This window comes from Ambystoma mexicanum, chromosome 7p (genome assembly GCF_040938575.1).
Source record: "Ambystoma mexicanum isolate Mex_15411 chromosome 7p, UKY_AmexF1_1, whole genome shotgun sequence".
Classification (NCBI taxonomy): Eukaryota; Metazoa; Chordata; class Amphibia; order Caudata; family Ambystomatidae; genus Ambystoma; species Ambystoma mexicanum.
In genome coordinates, this window is record NC_090939.1 from 67068707 (window position 1) to 67091361 (window position 22655).

General features: G+C 47.1%; 1 protein-coding gene across 2 annotated transcripts in view; it reads left to right on the forward strand.

Moving 5' to 3' along the window:
• Positions 1-747: 747 nt before the first annotated feature.
• Positions 748-22655, forward strand: part of LOC138525696 (uncharacterized) — a 588775-nt gene continuing 566867 nt past the window's right edge. For both annotated transcript variants that reach the window (XM_069635788.1, XM_069635790.1), the window contains exon 1: positions 748-905. In XM_069635788.1, coding sequence (XP_069491889.1) covers positions 767-905 — 139 coding nt within the window. In that variant the 5' untranslated portion in view covers positions 748-766. The remainder of the gene's footprint in view (positions 906-22655) is intronic.

A 22655-nucleotide genomic window follows, 5' to 3' on the forward strand; every position in this document is an offset into this window, starting at 1 on the left:
TGAGCTGGGAGGCTGACCGGGGACTAATGGTCAGGCCATGACAGGTACACACGGGGGATCCGGGGTGGCTGTCAATAAATGGGGGTTTTTGTTGAAACTTATAGAGTGATATGTGTCATAGATGTGTGCTAGTTAAGTACTCCTATTTCCAATTTGTTGTTATGGAAAAGGAGGAGGGTGGCGGTGCCCCTTTAAGGGTACGCACGCGACGGAGTGACGTCAACTCCGTCGCGTGCCAGTTTAAATAAACGGGGCGGCTCCTGGTGACGTCAGTTCACCGGGGAGCCCACACCGACAACATCTCCGTCTCTGTGTCTCATTACCACAGGGGGTGGGGGGCTCACGGAGGCGGCCTATCGGAGACCGCTAACAGCCCCCACATATTTTTAGCCAGGCATGCACAATGCCATTTGATGCCCAGTTACTGCCACCATTTTGCACCAGCTACCATCAGCAGCCAGTTAATACCACTATGGTGGCGACTGTAAAGTGTCTTTCCAATGCCTATAAAAAAGCCCAAACAGTTGACAATGCCAATGCTTGTTTTCATTGAAGGGACGGGGTTCAACCCTGAGGGTTCGTAGCGCTATATAAATGCCTAATTATTATTATTTTATTATTATTATTAGTTGCCTCTTGGCCACCAGCAGCCACCTCGGCCAGCAGTGTCGTCTGCCATTTTATGGCTCCCAGGATTGGGGCGTGTTGGCAGTCGTACGAAGTGGGAGGCTCCCCGTGCATCTGCAACTGCTTTCGGTTTCATATTATGACTTCTACCGCGGCCTGTAGAGCTCCTCGAAGCGGTGGGGCCCGCCACCAGCGTGAACGCCGCCCTCATATGGCGCCCGGCGGCGGGCTGGCGGTGCTGGGGCTCCTCCTGGGCCTGCTGCTGCGCGCCCACCCCGGTAAGCAGCGCTTTATTTCTTCACTTTCCCGACCCCGACAGCTCGCGTGTGACTGGCAGCCGGGAGGGGTGTGGCCCGGTGCGGTGCAGGCAGGGGTGGGGGAAGTGGCATAGTAACAGGATCTACAGGCATGGCTTTTGAGTACATTTCCCCGGGGGATCTGATGTGAGGGATTTGAAAGTTCAGATATAGGTTGCTCGTGTTCCTAACGTCTTGTGGCCAGGGGCGGATGTAGCTCCCGGGGGTGCGGGGGGGGGGGGGGGTTGCATTTATTAGTGTGGTCAATGAGTTGGGGCTGACGAGTCTTCTCTTGTATGCACCTCCAGGACCACATGGTTCATTTGGGTTTGTAGCCAGTCCTTCAGAAAAGGGGCTTATCTGGCACTTGCACTCCCTAAAAATAGGCTAAAAGTCCTAAAAATTGAAACAGGCAACACAAATACTGCCAACAAAAACTAGGAAATAGACACGTAGGACCTTGGGCCCCTGCTTTCACCCACAAAGCTCCATGGACTTGCTTGGACTAGTAGTGAACATTGTACCACAGGTAGAAACTACAATTATCGCCAGATCTGAAGAGGTAAACATGTACCTTTTAATGTGCATGACTAACTAGATGCAAATAGATAATTATTGCAACACTTTTCTCATATTGGTAATCAGACTTATTTTTATACTCCCTAAAAGGCATTTTACTCCCAACTTTAAAAAATTGGGAGTAAAATACTCCCTCTTCAAAATCTTACCTGGAGCATTGTTTGTAGAGGTTCAATTGCTGGGGGTCGATTGGTGAGTTGCAGAATTTATCCCTGGGGATGTGTTCTTCCAGTTTCTGATGACCAGAAGTAGAAGTGTGCCAAAAAAGGAGTGGCACTGTGGTCTCAGCAGGGCACGGTGGGGGTGATCACTGTATGGTGAAAGACTTGTGTTATGGTCATGGCTGCTGTGGGTAGACCGCCATGTGGGTAGGTTATGCAAAGGAAGGTGGTCTTCCTGGTTTGTGTTTCATGTTGTTCTCTGTCACTCAGTCCCTTTCAACATTCATATAGTGGCTTTGTGAACTGGGTTGTCTCTAGCTGCTGGTGTTAACTCCTATGGAATCTGCATTTAACTCCTACTATTCTAAATCCTTGGTTCTATGGCTGCAAGCCTTCTATCTTTTCTGGTCATGACAGTGTCTTGGGCTGTTGTCCTCCATAGGCAGAAGGTTCTGTTCTGGAACACTCGATAAGATGCTGTCCTTCCAAGGGGTAGGTTGAATGTAAAGCTGAGGCAGAGATCCTTACTCTGAATTCTTTATTCCACTGGAAGCCAAGGACAGATTCTGAGGTCAGCTTTGCCATGGTCCCTTTTTCTAAGTCCTGAAACTAATCGCATTGCAGAGTTAATACGTTTAATTGAAGTAACCCCCAGAAGTACACTACTACCCACTAAGTTGCCTACTAAATCCACGTGTCTGGCTAACCTCAGAAAGGGACACGTCTCACTTAGCTGCCTGATTTTGAAGTATCCTCCTTTGCCAATAGACTATACCTGATCACTTTTTGGTATCCAGTGAAAATGTTGCCAACTAAAATGTAGTCGGTGAAACAAATCGGGGTGAAGTTTTTTCTGCAGTGGAAAAATCAACAGGCAGAATGCAGTAAAACATTCAAGCTGCTAAAAAGTACAGTGCTGTTAGGATATGTGTTGGGGTAAAGGGGTGTGTGAGGGCTTGTGTTGCCCAGTTTAGGGTTTGGCCAGGGGTTCGGGTAATACTAGGGGTTATAGTAATCATTTTGGTTAGAATTAGGGTAAGGGTTAGGGTCGGGATAGTTGTGGATGGGTGGGGACATGGTACGGTTAACAGTGTAAGAGCTTAGGTTAAAGAAAGGGGGTAGGAGGTTGGGAAGGGCTGGTGATGTTGGGGTAGTACAGGGGTTATGATAAACCTAGGTGTTAAGAGTAAGTACGGGTTAGGGTAAGTGGTAGTCTTCAGGCTAGGGTCTGGCTAAGGTTGGCGTTAAAGCAAGGGTTTGGGGTAAGGTACGAGCATACTTCCAAAAATGTTCCTATAAGCAGAGCCAACTCCCTCTGCATACCTGTAGGAATCCAAAAAGCAGTTAGAAAGCAGCATGTAACATGGTTTTAAACACGGTTTACGGCACAATTGTTGGACACTTTCACAAGTGAAATCATTGCCTGTCAGGTAAAATATAACAGCATACCTTAGCTGGAATAAAAGCACGAACAGGACTGTGAAAATAGCTGAAAAAAGTCATTGATCCATCAGGAGTAAAATATAGTAGTGGAATTCACTTACTGACCGTCCCCACTTGCTTTGACCTCTACTGATATCATTTTAAGGTCAGCTGAGGTGGTGAAAAGAAAATATTTTGTATGTCAAGCAATTGCTGTGCAAATGTTAGTTTGAACATCTATTTTTCTAACTTCCCCTTGTTCCTCCCTCCTCATTAAAGAAATAGTCTGTACCAAGCAATGAAGGCATAAGGCCTCACAAATGTGTGTGAAAGCAGGCTTCCGGGGGCTGGGTTCTCCGCTCTGCTACTGTAGCTTTCTCCTGTTTCCGATACGATTCATTCCTTCCTTGACTTGAAAAGTTATCTGAGGCCTCCTTGTTTGCGAACTTATCTGATACACTCGGATCCTTGAAATATTGCTTAGTTTAGTTTAGTTTATTTGCTTATATAACGCACTGAACCCAAAGGTAACTAGGCACTATAACTTAGAGGAAAAACAGTTGTTACAATATTTTACAAAATGGCTTCAATGGATCTTGGCAAGCTCAGCTTCACGATTCACCTAAACAACCTGAGAAGCCCGCATTTCCATCAGCATTGACGAAGTCACAGGAACGGTTGAGCTACAACCGGTTCCAACAGAACCTACACCTCAGACACCTTGAAGCTGGATAATGTCTAGGCTGAGGAAGGAGGCAAGGTTTGATCATCTTCCTAGTAATCCTTCTGCCAGAAAGGCCTCCAGCTGAAGCTCCGGAGTGTTGGCTGGAGCCCTTTCTCATAAAGCCTCAGCAAGGTTGGGGGCACAAGACGCGCTACCAGAGACAAGGAAGCTTTGAGGGAAGCCCCATTCTAACATTCGTTTGAACAAGAAGCTAGATGCCTGCTATATAGGCTTCTTTCCTCAAGACTCCCGTACCACTTGCCCTCAGCCATCCTCCTCAGTGATGGTGGCACCGACTTTTTATTAGAGGCCCTCTTCATCTTTGACCAATTCCCAATGAAGACACAGGGGTCGGGGGTTAGGCCTGTAGAGTTATGAGGAGGGGAGAAGTATATTCAATTTCCTCTCTACAGCTCAGACAAGCCAACGCTGAGGCTGTTTTGGCCACAGTGAACTGGAAGCTATGGAAAGAGCTGTCTGAATTCAATCAGTGGGAGAAATTGAAATGGGCACAGTTGTGTGGGGTCTACCTCCATTCCACTGCCTTGATCTTTGTTCACTGCAGTAAAGCTCCTTCTTGCCCTAGGCCCCAGAGAACACATCACACCCGCCCTCTGTGTGCTTCGCCGGCTACCACCGATCCAGCGATGGTCCACCTTCAAGGCTATGAGCATCACCCACCATGCTCTGCACAGCACAGGCCCAGGATATATACAACACAAGCCCACACCCTACAGGCTCAACAGAAACCTGAGATCAGGAACAGCTCACCTCCTTGTCGTCCCACCCGCCAAATCGACAAGAATAAAAGCTGGTCAAGTGGCACAGCGAGTGAGGCGCTCGCTTTGACATCCGTGCAGAGCTTGCTAACGCAGGTTCGAATCCCGGCAGAGCCAAACTCAGCCTTTCATCCTTCTGAGGTTGATAAATGAGCACCACACTCCGTGGGTAATAATAAGCAGCGCTCAGATACCTGAGGCTTCATAGCGCTATATAAATGCCAAATTATTATTATTATTATTATTAATAGTGCGATCCTCCTTCTCCGTTCAAGCTCCCACCATATGGAACTCTATCCCTTTTCGCATCTGCCGCATAGAGGATCACCTCGCCTTCTGGAAGGTGCTCAAGACCTGGCTCTTCCCACCTGCAGCTTGTGTGACCTAGTCCACCTAATGGGTGACCTATCACCCCTGACAGGTAGGTGGGGCATCGATGAGTCACTCAAGGAGACGAGACAGTATTGAGCACGTACAGAGAGAATTCCTGTTGATCCGCAGTTATGATCTGCATTCCCTTATCGTAACTGCATATCAACATGACGTACTGGTACGTATCGCACTCCATCTCAATGGAAGATAGCGGTATCCCTCCCAGGGCACGGCTACCCACCTGCGTACATCTGGAATAATTCACCACTCAAACCCATAATGCACTTCAACTCTGCCAGTAGAATGGAGCTGAGTCCCACAGCTAAATTCGTTCTGCTGGGCACATAATCAGTGTCCTTGACTCACCTACGCTCCGGACAGCCTATCACAGCACCCATCCACTTGCAGATCTCCATGGATCACTAGCAGGGGCTTAGCAGCCCCTACCTTCCTTCGTGCTGGATAAAATGCACACATGCATTCTAAAATCCTGTTATCAATTCTCATACCTCTGACTTAGGTGTTCCAAGGGCCTTCACCCACAGTGCTTTGAGGCCATACCAATGACTTTAGGTGCTATACAAATGCCATGTACCGTAACATAACATAACTTGCAAACTTTGGCTTGGACTGGGAGCTTAGCATTTTCTTTTTTCTTTTTTAAATTTAATTTGGTACAGTCAATTACCAAAGATATATTGAAAAATTAATGACATTTAATTAAAACTAATTATTATTAAAAAACAATATTTGTATGTCTCTACCCAACCAGTCCTCTAATAAGCATATTAATCTTTTACAGTGTACAATTGAAAAAGACCAAGTTCATTCAACAAACTGATTGTCTCCAAAGCCAAAACAGTTTCATGCCCAGGGGACAGTGTCAACCAAAATTCCTGTTTCCAACCACTCAACATTATACACAAAGCTTTTAAGCAGCATGTATCTAAAAAGCGTTCCTGGGCATTTGGACAGAATATGGCGTAATCTCTGTTCTGAACGCCCACCACACCAGTTACAATCACCACTAAATTCTGGCTCTTTCTTACGCAATGCTAATAGTTGCTTAGTTGGAAGTAAATTCATTCTAAATCTAAGGAAATCACCTCTTCTGTTAGCATTTGGAAATTTTCTTAAATATGTTGGTAAAATACCCCTCGGTGTGTCCAAAATTGTAAGGGTGTACGTATGCACAATATCGATCGTCTTGATCCAAACCACTCTTAAGCAAAGGTTTCTTTTTAACACCAATTGGATTCTCCACCAGATCTTCAAGTGTTTTGTCACATTTCATTAGTATTTCCGACGCTTCCCACTGTAAGGCTCCAAGATAGAGACCGGAGCCCTCCTTCAGCACGGAGTACACATTTTCATATAACTGCACTATGTTTTCGGACGGATTAGCGCAGGGACAATGTGACTCACAAGAAGGAGATGTCACTTAAAAATGGTGCACTTCGAAAAAGAATGTGTGCTTTTATTTAGCAGGCGCTATCTTATCTGTTCACACCGAAGTGTGCATGGGGTGGGGGTGGAAAGTGGTTCTGCAGTGCAGTGCAGTGCAGTGGTGTCCTGCTGGCTGTTGCGATCCACCGCGCAGGCCTCCCGCGTTTCCAGACTCTGCTCCGGCTGGTTGTGAGGCAACCTGACTCTTTGCATCCTGGCTGACCATGTGACATGGTCCTGTGTTGCCATCAAGGGTTCCTGGTGGCCTGCTAAGAAACCCCAAAGCCTCAGGGCGTGGGGCGTGTAAGGACGACACGTAGTACCGGCTATGTAGTTATTTAACTTGCGCCTTATTATCTTGCTTGTGGTTTGGTTCGCAGTCGGTCTTTCACAACATATCAAAAAGAAAATAAGGAGCTCTTCATTTATATACATAACGGAGCATACAGTCATTTATCAGTTCTAACACGAAAATACACAGGTTCATAAAAATATCATCATTTTTTCGCAAAAATGTAACGCTGCTAAACCCAAGCAAAAACTGTAGCCTTGGCTAACGGTCGTTTTAACGGGACTTCAGTGCAATCAACAGATGTGAGCACAAGCATACTGCATATTATAAAGTGCCTGAAGTCATACTTAGTTAAGACATATTTCCCACACCAGTAGAGGGTTTGCAGCTGCAATTAAGGCACTCACTTTCTGAAGACAGGCAGCCTGTATACAGCACACAGATGAATGTTACTGTTTGACAGAGCTATCTCAAAGGGATCCCGGGAGGGTGTGTTTTGGGAATGGGTTGAAACGGCTGTTGGATTTCACCCATGGGTAGTAAATGAGTGGGTAAATCGCCCAAAAACGCCTAAAACTTGGCACCCCTCCTAATATCCCATATACGTCGTAGCTGAACTCCAATGCAATCACTTCGGCTTACAGGTAGCCAAAACTAAGAAAGCAGTGACACATTGCTGATGCGGCCAAGTAAAATGCAATGGCAGAAGAATTAGTGACCCTCACCTCAAAGGAAGCCCTCGGGTCTATCTACAGTACGACAAGGGTGTCAATTATTAAATGGAGCCAGGAGAGCCAGGCAGTCCATGGGTAGGGATGAGCCAGAGCCAAAACAGGATGTCTCATGTGTGTGTGTCTCTCGCTCTTCCTCCTCTCTCTCTCTTCTCCCTCTTCCAGCCGCCCCACCCCCAGCCCCACGTCCGCTGTCACTCTCTCCCAGTTCACGAAGTCCCTCTCGCTCTCGCTGGCACTCCTCTTCAACTCTCACCTTTGCTCTCAGCCCTTATCTCTTACACTTGCACCCTTTGTCGAGAATATTTCCTCGTGCTCATCAATGGCACCCTCTATAAATGATTTCCTCCCTTGCTCTATTCCCCTTCTCATTCTCATTTAACCCCGCGCCCCTTACCGCATCCCCCTGTGAAACTTTACACTCTCCTCCTTGCACCCTGGCGCCTATAAATGCGAAGAACAGCGGTAAACGCCAAATCTATTGGCATTGCCAATGCTTATTTTTTTCAAGCGGATGCTAAAGCGGATTGCACTATGATAATAAGATCATTTGACACTTTCTCGTGTCTCCAGTTGTATAAGTGTTTGAGTCAGGCTAGAGATTTATTTAACAAAAAAGGGAGCAGGCGCTCTCCAGAAAGAACGAGGCATGATAACCTGTTCTGTGTTTTTTACCCACTTTGAGAGTTCGCAGACATCGCTTTTTGCTCACTGTACCTTTCACAGATGGGAAATAACCATTTGCATATCAGTCTTTGTCCCGCCCACATGTGCAGTCCAGCACCGAAATACTATGGCAATTCCCTTCTGAACAAGAGTACCAACAGCAACCACATACACGTGTTTCAGCCTTGTTGGGCCTCATCAGTGAGGTGGAGCTGTGCCTCTCTGAACACAGTGAGCAGGGAGTCCACGTCTGGGTTCCCCCAGGTAAACCAGGATGACCAACCCCAAGTTCCTTCTAAAAGAAAATTCAAAAAAGGTAGCAGGCTCCACCTCACTGATGAGGCCCAACAGGGCTGTAACACGTGTCTGGGGTTGCTGTTGGTACTCTTGTTCAAAGGAGGTTTGCCTGGCATTTCGGTGCTGGACGGCCCTTCTGGGCGGGACAAAGACTGATATGCAAATGGATATTCCTCCTTTGTGAAAAGTACAGTGAGCTAAAAGCGATGGCTGCGGACTCTCAAAGTGGGTAAAAACCACAGAACAGGTTATCATTCCATGTTCTTTCCAGAGAGGGGTGCTTGCTACCTTTTTTTGTAGAGATTTCTTTATACTGTGTATTTGTTGATTAGGGTTATGCTAGAGTTTTGATGTAACTTTTTGTTTTTACCTTTTCACACTCTCAGGTTACACGCCTTTCATTCGGGGCGTGGGAAATGCATGTTTCTAACTGGGGGTGCAGAAAGGAGAGGTGGAGAATAAACCCGCGATCAGTGGGATACGAAATTGGGAGGGGGCTCTCGAGGCTGGGTGTGGAAAAGGAAAGAGGCTTGGGTGTGCCCGCCACCAGCCAACATGCATCTTCAGGTGGCAATGAAATCACGGAGAAAGCCCCAAAACGACTGCTACTTTGATATATGATATGATGTGGCATTTATAACGCGCCTATACACAAGTGTTTCAATGCGCGACGAGGCAAGGGAGGGGGAACAGAGGGAGGACAAAGAAAGAATGATCTTACTAGCCTTAGTAACATTGAGATCGCGCAAGTGCATGGGGAAGGGAAAGGTGCGAGGGGGAGTGGAAGTGCAGTACATAGGATGACAGTAAATAAATAAAAACAATAAATAGGAACAATAACAAGAAGTGCGGCCAGATGGTGGCAGGTGCACAGGTAAGTGCAGACATCAGGTGTCGAGTGTTGATAGGGGACTGTAGGGAAACATAAACAGCCCCAAGTGCAAGGGTTGCCAGGGGGGCAGTGCAGGAGTGCAACTGGTGGGGGAGGGGACCCGGACCCGAGAACAGAAGTTAGCCAGGTGACCAGTGCAATTTGCATAAAATTAAAGGGCAAAGCAGAGTTCGGAACAGCTGACTGCTGCGGTTCTGTTTCTCTGCCGTTTTCGTGTGTTCCTGAGTAGGCGAGGCCCTTCTTTTTGAAGCCAGCATTCAAGTCCAATACTGGTGGGTGAATTTGACAGTGAGGAAGCAAGTGTGTCCCAGCGCGCTGGAACACTTTTTGAAGTTATTTACTGTTGAGCGAATTCGGTAGTAGGGAAGCAAGCGTGCCCCAGTTCGGTAGAAACGTATTGAAGAGAGTACCAGAGTTTCTGCCAACAACTGGAGGAGCGGTGGGACGCTTATGAGCCTCAAGATTCAGTGGTGCCTAAAAACAGGTCCTAGTGGATGCAGGTGTTGCGGCGGATGCAGGGGTGTTACCGTGGAGTGTAGAGCAGATGGTGAAACAGTCACAGGCAGAACATGAACGGTATACTTCCTTTGACATTTAAGGAAGCTTAGGCCGAAGGGAGGCTATCCGGTTTCAGAGGGTGTGAGACTGCAAGGAAGCATTCAAAGCCTTAGAAAAAGACTATGAACTAAAAAGACAAACTACTAAAAACACAAACAACCCAACCCTCTAATGAGAAGCAAATAGTATTCAGACTTTGAAAGAAAAAAGCACTGAGTCGGTCGCAGAGTCTTTGGGTCTGCACTAGAGAAGGTTTACTTTTTTTGGCTGCTGCTGCTGACTGCATTCATTGGACTGCCTTCAGTCCTCTTTCTACTCCAACTACCTAAGAACTTAAAATCCCAAGAATACCGCGGAGCGGCCGCGGAGTCGGTCGCAGAGTCTTTGGGTCTTCGGTCTCTGCGGGCCCTGACCAGCCCGCTCTCCCACGACTCCCACGACACCGGCTCAAAGTGGGTCTCCGCGCCGGACTCCTCATCCCCAAGGGAGGCCGCGACTCTCCTCGGCGGCGCCTGCAGACCAGACTACATACTTCCAGCAGAGAAACGCGAGCCTCCGACGCTCCATGGACCAGCCTGCAGCTCGCGGCATTGTCGCCCCTCAGACACCAGAGAGAGTCTCCGGATCTCACGGAAGCTTTCTCGCCCCTCAGAGAGGTCAGCGGCTCCCCACGCCAGGGCCCTCACATAGAAGCATATACGCCAGCAGGCAGCCGTTTCCTTGCAGAACGGCTCGTTTACTTCCTGGAGGAGCCCGCAACCCCTGACTGAATTTGGGAACCAACCTGTGAAGAACTAATACTTGCTCAAATCAAAGCACAAATTCACAATCTTTGTACTGTAAATCAACAGGAAGACTCATCATTTCCAATCATCTACACTCCTGTGTCACCCCACAGCAACCAGGAAATTGATATTCTCGCCCAATCTACTGAAAACGATCGACCTGCAAACATCAGCCCTCAGTGTAACAAAACACAAGACACAACATCAATACCTACACTCAGCACTCGGGAACCTAGAACAACGACATCTGATCACATTGAACCTCCAAATAACAACTTGAACTGCTCTAGTGGCAACACATAGACAGCAAAAAAAGAAGTTCAAACGACAAGTGATCAAAGAAACACTCTACTCTCCACACCTAGCCACGTAACAAAAGAAACCACCAACAACTTGACAACAAAAGACCAATCAAACCACATTCCTGGCAAAGACACCCCAATACACCGTTTCAAGTGAACTCAGAGACAACCTACATCCTCAAAAACCACCATGGACGTCATCCCAACAAACAAAGAAAGAAAAAGCAAGGCTAGCAAAATTGGCGTGGCTACAAACTCCCAACTCCATCAAACTCGCACAACCTTCAGACGCTGCTGGTATCAAAATAAAAACGAAAGCAGCAAGATTATCAATGGACATTACTGAAATTGAGTCAATAATGACAATGCATTGAAAAAAGAAAGGACATTTTTGGCAACCGACCAGAAATACATGAACTCCTATTAACATCAACTCCTTGTATCACACACGATACCCAAAAATGACCTGTGAAAACAGAACCTCAGTCCGACTATACTGACAAACAAACTTTCCCAACACGCTTTAATTACGACTCGGACGACTCCTACTATACGCCAGATCCTTCAACAAAGAACTTGAAACTGATCACTCTACAAGACAAAAACACCAATACCACACCAAAAGACGATCACCCTGCAGAAAACAACAACCTGAGAATTCCGACAACGATGATAGATTTACAAAACATGCTCATAGCAATACTTTCTCAAGCGATAATTCCCTTCCTCAAACTACATGAAAGTGTGAAAGACAGCATCAAAGAACAAGCAACTCTCCTGGCTATGATACACTTGAAACAAATATACATGGAGAACTTTGTCTTGTCACTCGAATCCTGCTTGACCGTTGAAGCGGAAGAATCATATCGTTGGCAACAAAGATTAGCCGAAATAGCGAGAGGGGATCGTCAAGAGAAAACAAAGCTAACAACAGAGCTCTTACAGTTGCTTAAAGCACACCATCAACAGCAATTAGTCCCGCAACCCAACATACCTACTCAAGAAGGAATACCAACCTTCCCTGCCGACAATCTACTCCAACAACCAATTGTCGCCACCACGACCCATGAACATCACATGCTGAATGAAACATCCGGAAACATCACCACTTCAAAATCGGATGCTATGGAACCTAAACAAGCAAATAAGAACCCCACTGAAGCATACCAAATCTTCACAAAAGAAAAAAAATCAAAGGACCCAAAACCTACATAATCCAAAAGCAACAAAAAATGACAAAGGGGCTCGAGAGCATTCCTAAGAACAGTGAAACCAACCACCGAAAACCAGGAAAAGCAAAACCCTAAAATCCGGCCCCAGCCTCAAGTGCCGCGAAGACCGCCAGCTAAACCATCTATTGGTGAAGAACTACTTAAATTATCTACCCATGAAGACCAATTACTAGAAAACTTACTGCCACCAAGCCAACCAACAAGCCCTGTGAGCTTCATAATAATTGATGAATATCCTTTGGAACATGAACAACCAATAACTAATAACCAAGAAGAAATCTCAGACCTCTCTATAGAGGAAATCTCAGGTGCATCCCTAGAAAGCGACACAATGGATGAAATAACACATGAAACCTATGACCAAATCTCATCGGAGTCACTCATGACAAGTCTACATGATCGCACTGAACACAGCTTCATCTTTCCATCATTTATCAATCCGCTACGACAAAATGAAATTTACGAAATTCACATTGAAAACGAAACTAATAGATTGGAGCCTCTAATTTGAAACAGAAATAATGTTCTACGCCTTTTTGGAGCAATACCGCAATTGAAGAAAATAGCATCAAAAGACATTGACTTCACAATATTCAAAGATGACCTAAACTTAGATAAGATTGTCATAGAGCTGGCGGATCCAAACAACCAGGAACTGATATTATCAAGTTGTGCCTAGCTACAAAAACTTGGCTTCACCTGCTGGGCTGCCACAACCACAAGAATTCCTACTAAACAGAAATACAGAGACACTTCGGACAGAGACTACAACCGGCAACATCAATCGAGACCACAAACGACCAACTGCGCTGCCGATCACACCGGAGCCAACAGAAAGTGGAGCCGATCACCACAAACACAAAAATCATACAGAGATGAAAGACCGATCAGAAGAACCTATAATTCGGAAACCTCATTCACAGGAACCGCATTTTTAGAAGACTCAATGATCTCCCGCTCATAACAATCAACAAACCTGGGATACACGTGGTCAATTTGCTCGTGGAACACCAGAGGAACTTGCATCTCTTCACAAATCCGTCCAAAGACCTTGAACAATACCAAATCATATGCCTTCAGGAAACTTGGCTCAGCGAACCTCCAGCCTGTGATGGCTTCCTCACCTTTCTCAACCCTCCCATTTTCAAAAATCAAGGAAGACCAGCATCAGGGCTCTTGACCCTAATCAAGATAAATCCCCACTGTACAGTAATGAGCACTGAAAACATCAATCCATGGATCCAATTAATAAAACTAATGTGCACCAAGATCGACTCACACGATGAAAAAAAAAACTGCCCAACAGTTATAATCTTAAATCTATATTGGAACCCTACAGCAATATCAACGGAAGCATTCATCGATGGCGTGTTCTTGGCAATCGACAAGGCCGTGACAAACCACCAGCTACCAAAAATAATAATCTGTGGGGACCTGAATATCAAGCTATACAACCAAAATGGATCCCTCCGAACTCAGTCGCATCTTGCTCCGAAAGCAAAGAACTGGATGAACGAAATTACAAATCGCAATCTCATCCTTCTGAACCATGCAAGGAACAACTCTGTAGCCCACACGCCAACCTGGACTAAAGGATCATCAAACGCAATCATTGATTACATATTCCTATCATACAACCTACATGAATCTGTCATAATCGCACAAACGATTATGACTGATAAAAGTGACCACAACCTACTCACTGTCCACTCCGGGCCAATAACTCAGCAAAGTGAACCAGTACCAACAGTCTCTGTGGAACTCGACGGCACAACATCAAGACTAAGGATTCCACAATCAGCCATGGCAAACTTACCGAAGAAACTCCATGATGCCACTCAAACAGATTCCGAGAAACTGAACTATGAGTGGATTCTACTCCCTTTCTGGCAAACTCTCAAAAATCGCCCACACATAGATCCTCGCCATACGTACAGCCAAGAAATAGCTGATAGGAAAAAATGCTCAACTCGATCAATACGACGTTTAAAGAAAACAACATCTGCAGAAAACTAGAAACAGATCAAAAATCTGAAACAGAAATACGCAAACTGGAGAAAATCACAACAAAAAATCATCCAACAACCAGATGCAGAAAACATAATGAAACTGCACAAGACCCACAATACGAGAGAGCTCTGGAACTTGCTCACCGACAACCTGCAAAAACAGCACAAACTGACAGCAAATGTTCCACAGGAAATTTGGATTACGCATTTTTCGACCATTTATGGAGCGCGAAAAATGCAACCCCAAATCCAAATGCCCACAAACGAACTGAAATGGCATGTAAATGCAGAATTTGAAGACTTCTTGCAGCTCATCAAAAACCTGAACACGTCTAAAGTGCCTGGCCCTGACGGACTGTCTAATGCTGTCATCAAGCAAGACCCGCCTGCCTGGGCGAACTTCATGTGCCATATCACAACTTTGGTAAACACGCTCAACCGAATACCAAACTCTTGGAGGTCGCCAATAATTGTTCCAATTCATAAGCAAGGACCAAGAGAAGAACCACAACATTTTCGCCCAATTGCCTTACTAGACCCGCTTGGGAAGCTATACGCCTCAAAACTTCGGAAAGAACTAACTGCGTGGGCACTCGAAAACAACAAATTCTCAGTAAGGCAAACGGGTTTCACAGCCAAAGTCAGAACAAATCTTAATCTCATACTACTCCAACTAATAAAGCATGAAGCCATCAACTCTCACACTACAATACACGCAGCATTCATTGATTTAAAGATGGCCTTCGATGCGATTTCACGCCAAAAACTATGGTCAAAACTCAGAGCATGGAACTGTCCATCGAACATCCTTGAACCAATCATTCTCCTCTATTCAGAAACCACCATAAAAGTGAGATTATCAAAACAAGGAGCCACCACCAACGCAATTTCAACAGTGAATGGCCTAAAGCAAGGCTGCCCCTTGGCAGCAACTCTCTACAACCTGTTCACGGCGGACATTGAAGAACACCTAAGATCCAACAAAACCAATCCACCAAAAATAAACTCTACACCAGTTCCTTCGATGGCGTATGCAGATGATATTGTTTTGTTGGACAAAACACCCACTGGACTTCAAGCATCTCTGACAGCCCTGAGTAGCTATATGGACAAAAACGAACTAACGATCAACATCGGGAAAACCAAGACAATGACCTTAACCAAATCATTCACAAAAAAACCACACAAGATGAGATTCAACATCAATGGGAACCAAATAGAAAACGTGACACCTTTCAAATATCTTGGTGTCCTAATTAACCAATCAAAATCGGAGGAGCAATGGATTGACAAAATCGAACAAACCGCACAAACTCTAACAAGACAAGGATGTATACTTCACAGGAAATACGGCCAGTTTTCATTCAAACCTATCATTGCCTACTACAGACAGAAGTACATCCCGATACTAACATATGGAACAGAAGCAATGCTGAACGCCCGCACAAAAAACTGGATGAAATTTGAAACAATTTTCTGGTGTAAAATTCTCCACTTACCACAGTCATATCCTATGCCAAGAATCCGCTATGAAATGGCAACGCAGTTATTGAATCCATTGTACTATGGAAAAGACTTGATATCTTCCGAAAAATACTCACCGACCAAAAAACCCCAGCTATCCAAATCCTCCGAGCCCAGGCTAATACCTTTAACGAAACGGTATTACAAAAATGGAAACACTCAATGAGGAAGGAAATGGAAAACGAAGACATCACAGAAGAACAGCTAACTCTCTGCCCACAACATGCAAAAATAAAAGTTTCTCAGAACGACTGGATAATAACTATTCAAAGGAAGAATGTCTACAAATTGAATCTTCAATGCACAAAAGACAACAGGAAAAACCAATGAAATACCACAATACCTTCAAATCTTTCCAGACCATAGCATTAGAACAACATTCTTAAAAGTGCGTCTGAACATTCTACCCACAAACTCATACCTATCAACAACAAGACAGATCGATGTCACAAACAACTACTGTCGATTTTGCAAGGATCAAGCCATCCCAGAAACTATATTCCATCTCGTTATGGAATGTCAGTCACTCTCTTCTCAACGCAAACAATTTGGAGCGCTCTTCCAACTCTCAGAACAACAAATGAACACTCAAGAAAGATGGACCGCCCTACTTAGTGGACATAACAATAAATACACTTACACAATCACTCTTTCCCTAAGCACCATTTTGGAACTGAAGAAAAGATCACTGTGAGATCAATTCTAAATCATTAGCTCCTACCATCCACAAATCACAAGGAAAATGATGAAAAAGTTTACAAACAAACTAAATCATCAAAAAAAAAAAAGGCAAGGCATTTGCAGAAAGAACACAATATTTTAAATATGACACATCCATGACAGTGATTCAAACCTTGAACCCCCTGCTGAGCCCCTACAGCTCACGGCCGTCATGAGGATTTCATTTATAATAACATCCAACAGTAAAATGACTGCAAACTACGAGTCATTGAAACCATTTGGACACGTGCAGCCTTTGGCTGTCAGGTGCTGGCGCGTATTTCTGTCACGGCCTACTCCTAAACTGCGCCTGCTACCCCCGTGTGCACGCTCAGGTGCCGGGTGCTTACTGCAGGGTAGTTGGGGGGAGTACCGGCAGCGCCCCAGCTCAGGGGCAGTTTTGAGACGCTGCTGGGCCCCGCCCTGGCCCATTTAAAGCCCTGCCAGTGACAGATGGGGAATATTTGCAGGGTGTCAGTCTATTCACTAGGGTGACAAGGGAGGAGGGTGTTGAAGGGTGGGGAGAATGGGTGGGGGCTCATTCACTGCGGGGGCTTTAGAGCTGCTTTGATAGCACGGTTGTTGGTGGTGGTCTGGCCGACTCCTTCATATCAAAAGCACCACTGCCTCGAGTCTAAACCCACCCTCATCAACACCTGCTTCAGTCCCCATTTCTGAAGTCTTTTTGGGAAGCACCTAGTTCCTAAGAAACAGTGGGGTGCTTTCAGAAAACAGTTGTGGCAGCTGGACAGTATTAAACACGAGGTACTATACATAGCTCTGGCCATTGTCTGGGCTCTGGTTGAGAATGGATTAGAGAAACCAGGAAGTATTGTATTGTTTTTGGTTACATATATAGCGCTCTTTCCCCATTTGTATGGCTTCAGTGCACTTGATGTGATGGAGTGGGGCAGTCATCGCGGCATTACTCGATGCCATGACACACTGTAGCAGGATTTTTCCTGTCCTTAGTTGTGGCTGACTGGCTGCGCAGTCACCAATTGCTAACTATTGCCAATGGCGGAGGGAGTCGAGAGGTCCAAGTAGTGCAACCCAAGCATTCCATGCCCTATGTATCCTGTGCAGTGCAGAAGCACACACACACACACCGCACAATGGCGTGGAGCGGAGGTTTCCACAAGCAGTAGAAAACAGAATGCTCTTATCAGTGCCGGCCTTAGTGGCAGCAGCGCCCCGGGCAGAAAAAGAACAATTGGAGGCACCAAATGATTCTTTTCTGTGGTGGGAGAAGGCGTCGTTTTTAAATTAAATGCGCTTGCGGGAGAGGGCGCATTAAGCTGTCTGGCTTTGGCGCCTTATAAATAAAAAAAAGCTATTTACGCGTTGCAGTGGGGAGGTAATTATCTCGATGGGGTGCCAGCACCCTATTGTTGTTAAATGCACCCGTAGGACACTTCTCCCACCACATCTAGCTCGGGGTAGCCCTTGAAAGGATCCCCCAGCTGGTGCCCTGCGGGGGCTATCGCGCCCCGGGCGGTCGCCCGGCCCGCCCTGCCCTAAGGCCGGCCCTGGCTCTGATACTATAAAGGTTGGAGGTGAGCTGGAAGTCTTGCAGGCTGTTTTCCCTTCCAGCCTCTTCTTCAAAATGCTGATGTGAGTAACTGGGCTTTACGCAGCAATCCCTGGCAATGGTGTGCGTAGCTGGGTCGGTTTGCGCGTCCCCGGCCCCGTTCTTCCCTTGCACCTAACTGGTCTGGAATATTCCAAGTTTGTGAAGGATCAGAGCCCACCCCACCACTTCTCTTTACGCATCCTTGGAGCGACTGCCTTTTTGGTGGCCATTGTACAAAACACCCATAAATAAAATCGCACATATATACATCATGCACCCAGAAACGTAAATCGAGACAGTCCCACAGAAACACATTCCAAGTACGTCCATCTCACTCCACACAGAAATCCAATGAGCCAGACCTGTTGGCTTTGCCAATGCTTACTGGATAGAGCATTTAGGTCTTTTCTAAGCAGCACAGATGAGAAGGGCAAGGCAAGCCATGAAATTACTCACCCACTCGAGTGTACTATATCGGTAACTCTATATCAACTCTGCCAACAGTGAGTTTGGTCATGCTGAGGCCGTGCCAACGATATAATTTGCTTTTGGTGTTAAGTGCCCTTTCTGCCCATCTCCTTCACAGAGTTGATTGCGGATGGAGCTCCACGCCCATCTCCTCTGCCTAGTTCAAGTCCGCCCTGGACACTGGTCTCCAGCTTTACCCATGTTTAGTCACTTCTGCTGTTCACTTATGTCTGCAACAGGTTGGTAACTTTCCTCTGACTGGCTGCGTATGCCAGGAGTGGCTCGGCATCAGCAATGGGCACGGGCTATCTGCCCCCTGCAACCTGGGCACTGACGGGGCCAATGCAGTGGCCCCACAGAACAAAATACCCAGGGCCGCGTGTGCGGGGCGGCCCCGGTTATAGTTATTTAGCTATTTATATGTATATAGTAGGGGTGTTAAGTATAGGGGACCGGTAGTCATTTCCTGGCGTGAGGCAATGAGTGTGGCCTGCTAAAATGGGATCTCCTGGCCCCTCCTCCACAGTGGGTGGTCCTGGGTAGAGAGTAGGGGTCTGTCTAGGCAGTCCAACCCTAAGGGTCTATGCTTGTATCTTTGACCCCTGTAAGGGAGGGTGAGCTGACTGGGCAGAGCCCTCGCAGGGAAATCGCACCAAGGGGTAAGAAAAGGGAATAGAAGTGTTGGGTGGATTACTGTTATTAATGTTATTTATTTATGGTGTTCTGTGTAAAACAAAAATGGGCACCCATTGGGATCCATCTTGGTGTCTGTTGCAGTAAATGGGGTAAGATAAGAACTCTCCTGGGAGACTACCAACATCTTTCTGTTGTAGGTTTCTCTGCTCCCCTTTCTGTCCAGCTGGTCTGGTGGGGTGGCACCGGCTTCAGTAGTCTTTCCCCGGCCTGGGGTACAGGAATGTGCCCCCTTGCCCAGGCCACGGCCTGAAATACCAGGGCTACCAGAATAATTGCTGACTCTGCTTATACTTGTTCAGAAATCGAATGCCTGTTGTATTCGCCCACCATTGCTCCTTCTATCATGTGATCCGCGTTGAGCGCGCGAGCTGTCTGCCAGTAGCCTGGGGCACTTCTTGCAGCTGTAGTTATAGGTGCTTCAGGTATTGAGTAATGAGGCCTGGCGCCGGCCCTGCACCCCGAGCCACAGTTGCTTTGCACCTCTTCACTCGCATTGTTCACCCACTCAGCTGAACTCTACCATGCATACCCTCAGTCTGTACACCCGCGGATACGCGCCTCAAGCATTGTCCAATGGCTGAACTCCTCGGGCGGTCCGTGCACACCCCAGGGCCTATGGTACGCTCTGCACTGACTGGCAGACGCTCTGCAGCCAACATGTGTGTGTGCAAGTGCAAAGTGTCCAGCTGCATGTCCGTCCAGTGAGGGGGTGCATACCCCCCACACCCCACACGCTGTGCACCCCAAGTCCAGCTTCAATAATATCTAGTTAGTTTCGGCCATTAGGTGGCGCTCAAGTGCCACCTATGCGCTGAAACGATTGCATTGGAGTACAGGTAGGAGGGAGATGACATGAGGAGGGACACACAGCTTGTGGGTGTTGTGAGGTTATTGACCCACCCATTGACTGCCCGTGGCCATGCTAATCCCTGTGGCCATTCCCACCCATTCCTGCCACTCCCCGCCCAAATCCCATCCTCCGGGGATCTCTTGTGAGCTCTTTCTAGCAAGAGATAGCATTAAACTTTAGCCTTTCGCTGTTATTTCTACGCAGTCTGCTGGGAGTCAATTCTTTAATTGCTGGTGAAAATTGCTCCTGGAGTGATCTAAAAGTCTTGCCAAGCGCGCCTTCAGATGCTTGATTTCTGTGTCTTCCATGCACTGAAGTCCTCTTCAAAACTGTTTACTTTGTCGTTGCTTGTTTTTGCTTGAGGTATTAGATAGGCCTTTGCCAGGTACTGCCGTCCTATGCCCAGGTAATCGGTCTATGTTCCAGCTGTTGTTATTGTTATTGTTATTTTGCACTTATATAGCGCCTTATATACCATTGGTATGGTCTGAAGGCGCTGGTAGGTTGAACGCCCTTGGGAACCGAAGTTCAGATCAGTGGAGAGAGTAGGGAGAGTCAAAAGGTGCGTGTGAGCACCGGATATGTGTGCAGCTTGTGCGGTACACGTGTAATAGCTGCTTCTTATCGGTAGGTGTGGTGGTTGAGAGATCAGGAGAATGTGTTCGTTCTGGCAGGATTTATCCGGAACGGAGGTGGCTGCGTTAGGCCTGAGGAAAACGCCTGGCTGGGGGTGTGGGACCAGCAGTGATTACATAGAATGATGTGGAGTAAGCGGTGGATGTTCGTATGAGGACAGTTATACCGAATGGTGTCATAGTATCTCTGTGTTCTAGTTGAGTGGTGATGTAAGGAGAGAATAAGCGTGGGGTGTGGTGTGATGGGTTATATGCTCTTTCAGTGTGCAAATTTCTGAATGCAATTTTCCCAGAGAGGGAACTGGGCGAACTTCTAAGTACAGTTTTCCACACAGAGTCTATTGGGAACACTTCTAAATTCATTTCATCAGGGAAGGTATTGGGCTCGTATCCGCAGTCATCATCCGCCCTCCGCAGTCATCCGCCCTCCGCAGTCATCCGCCCTCCGCAGTCATCCGCCCTCCGCAGTCATCCGCCCTCCGCAGTCATCGCCTTCCATAGTCATCCGCCTTCCACGGTCAGCCGCCATCCACATTCATCTTCCAAGGTATCCGCCCTCCACAGTCGTCCGCCCTCCACAGTTATCAGACCTCCACATTCATCCGCCCTCCACAGACAAGCGCCCTCCACAGACAAACGCCCTCCACAGACAAACGCCCTCCACAGACAAACGCCCTCCACAGACATCAGCCTCGCACAGTCATCCGCCCTCTATGGTCGTCCGCCCTCCACAGTCATCCGCCCTCCACAATCATCCGTCCTCCGTAATCATCCGCACTCCGTAATCATCCGTAATCATCCGCACTCCGTAATCGTCCGCACTCCGTAAACGTCCGCACTCCGTGTTGTGGTCTTATGCCCATTGTGCCAGTGCCTAGCAAATATCCCAGGCCTACACAAAAGCCCAGACTGTTGGCTTTGCCAATGCTTGTTTTTATATTTTCATCATGCCGGATTCCTCCTGCTTCTAAGCTCCGCAACAATAGCTGATGCTTATGGACCTTGGAGAGTGATGGGCTGAGTTGGACCTGCAAGGTGCAAACTTGTGATGTGCAGGCCGGCCTCTTGTTGGGCGCTCTGCACACCCGCAACCCCTCACTGCCCCTCACTATGCCCATACCTGTATAGTCGCCACCTTCTTCTAGCTCTTGTTTTGCCTTTTAAATTACAGCGCTATCTGGTTCTGCTCTCCCTCTCTCTCTCTCTCTTAAGGGTAAGGGGGAGGGATAAGCCCCAAATGCGCCAAAAGCGCTGGGAAAGCCTGCAAAAAGGACAACAAAAGAAAGGGGCGGGCCAAGCTCCATATAAGCGGCGGGCGCCGGCTGCACAGAAAACAGTCTGCAGCAGAAGGATACCCGCCAAAGACAAGAAGGATTTTCCGTTTTTCACCCACCAACCCTGCATAAGGGACAGCTATGGCGAGGCCTGGCCGTTGACGTCGCAGGACGGCGAGGCGGTGTTGTGGCGACCAGTGACAAGAGACAGACTCCGAATGAGCCATTTCACAGCCGGAAAGGTCGTCGCTCTTCTCAGACCAGCGCCTCTTGCGAGCCTAAGCGGCGGGGGCGCCTGGTGGTAGCAATGAGGGCTCAGATTCCCCCGAACAACCGGCGCTCTCCCAGTCCAGGTACACCTGCAAGGACAGGCTGGTCTCAGGCACGAGGGGTTGGGAGAGTTGGGCCTACTGTGGACTTTGTTGGGAAAAGGGGAAGCAGGTTTTGGACATGGAGCAGTCGCCGCACCTTTTGGAACTATTTTCACAATTGTTTGCTGTGTTTTCTATTATGTGTGAAAATAAATCTGCTGCCTTTTATGCCAAAAAAAAAACATGTCTCATTCTGCACCTTACTGATGGGGAGAAGAAAGGGGCTGAGAGGACTGAGCAAGAGTAATGTATATTGGTGTAATAATGGACAAATGCCCAGGTTATGAGGAGGTCAGGGAGGCCAGGCATGTGGGACTCCTCTAGACTCGTAGGCCGCCTCCCCAGTTTTTTCCTGGGAAACAGGAGCCATTTTG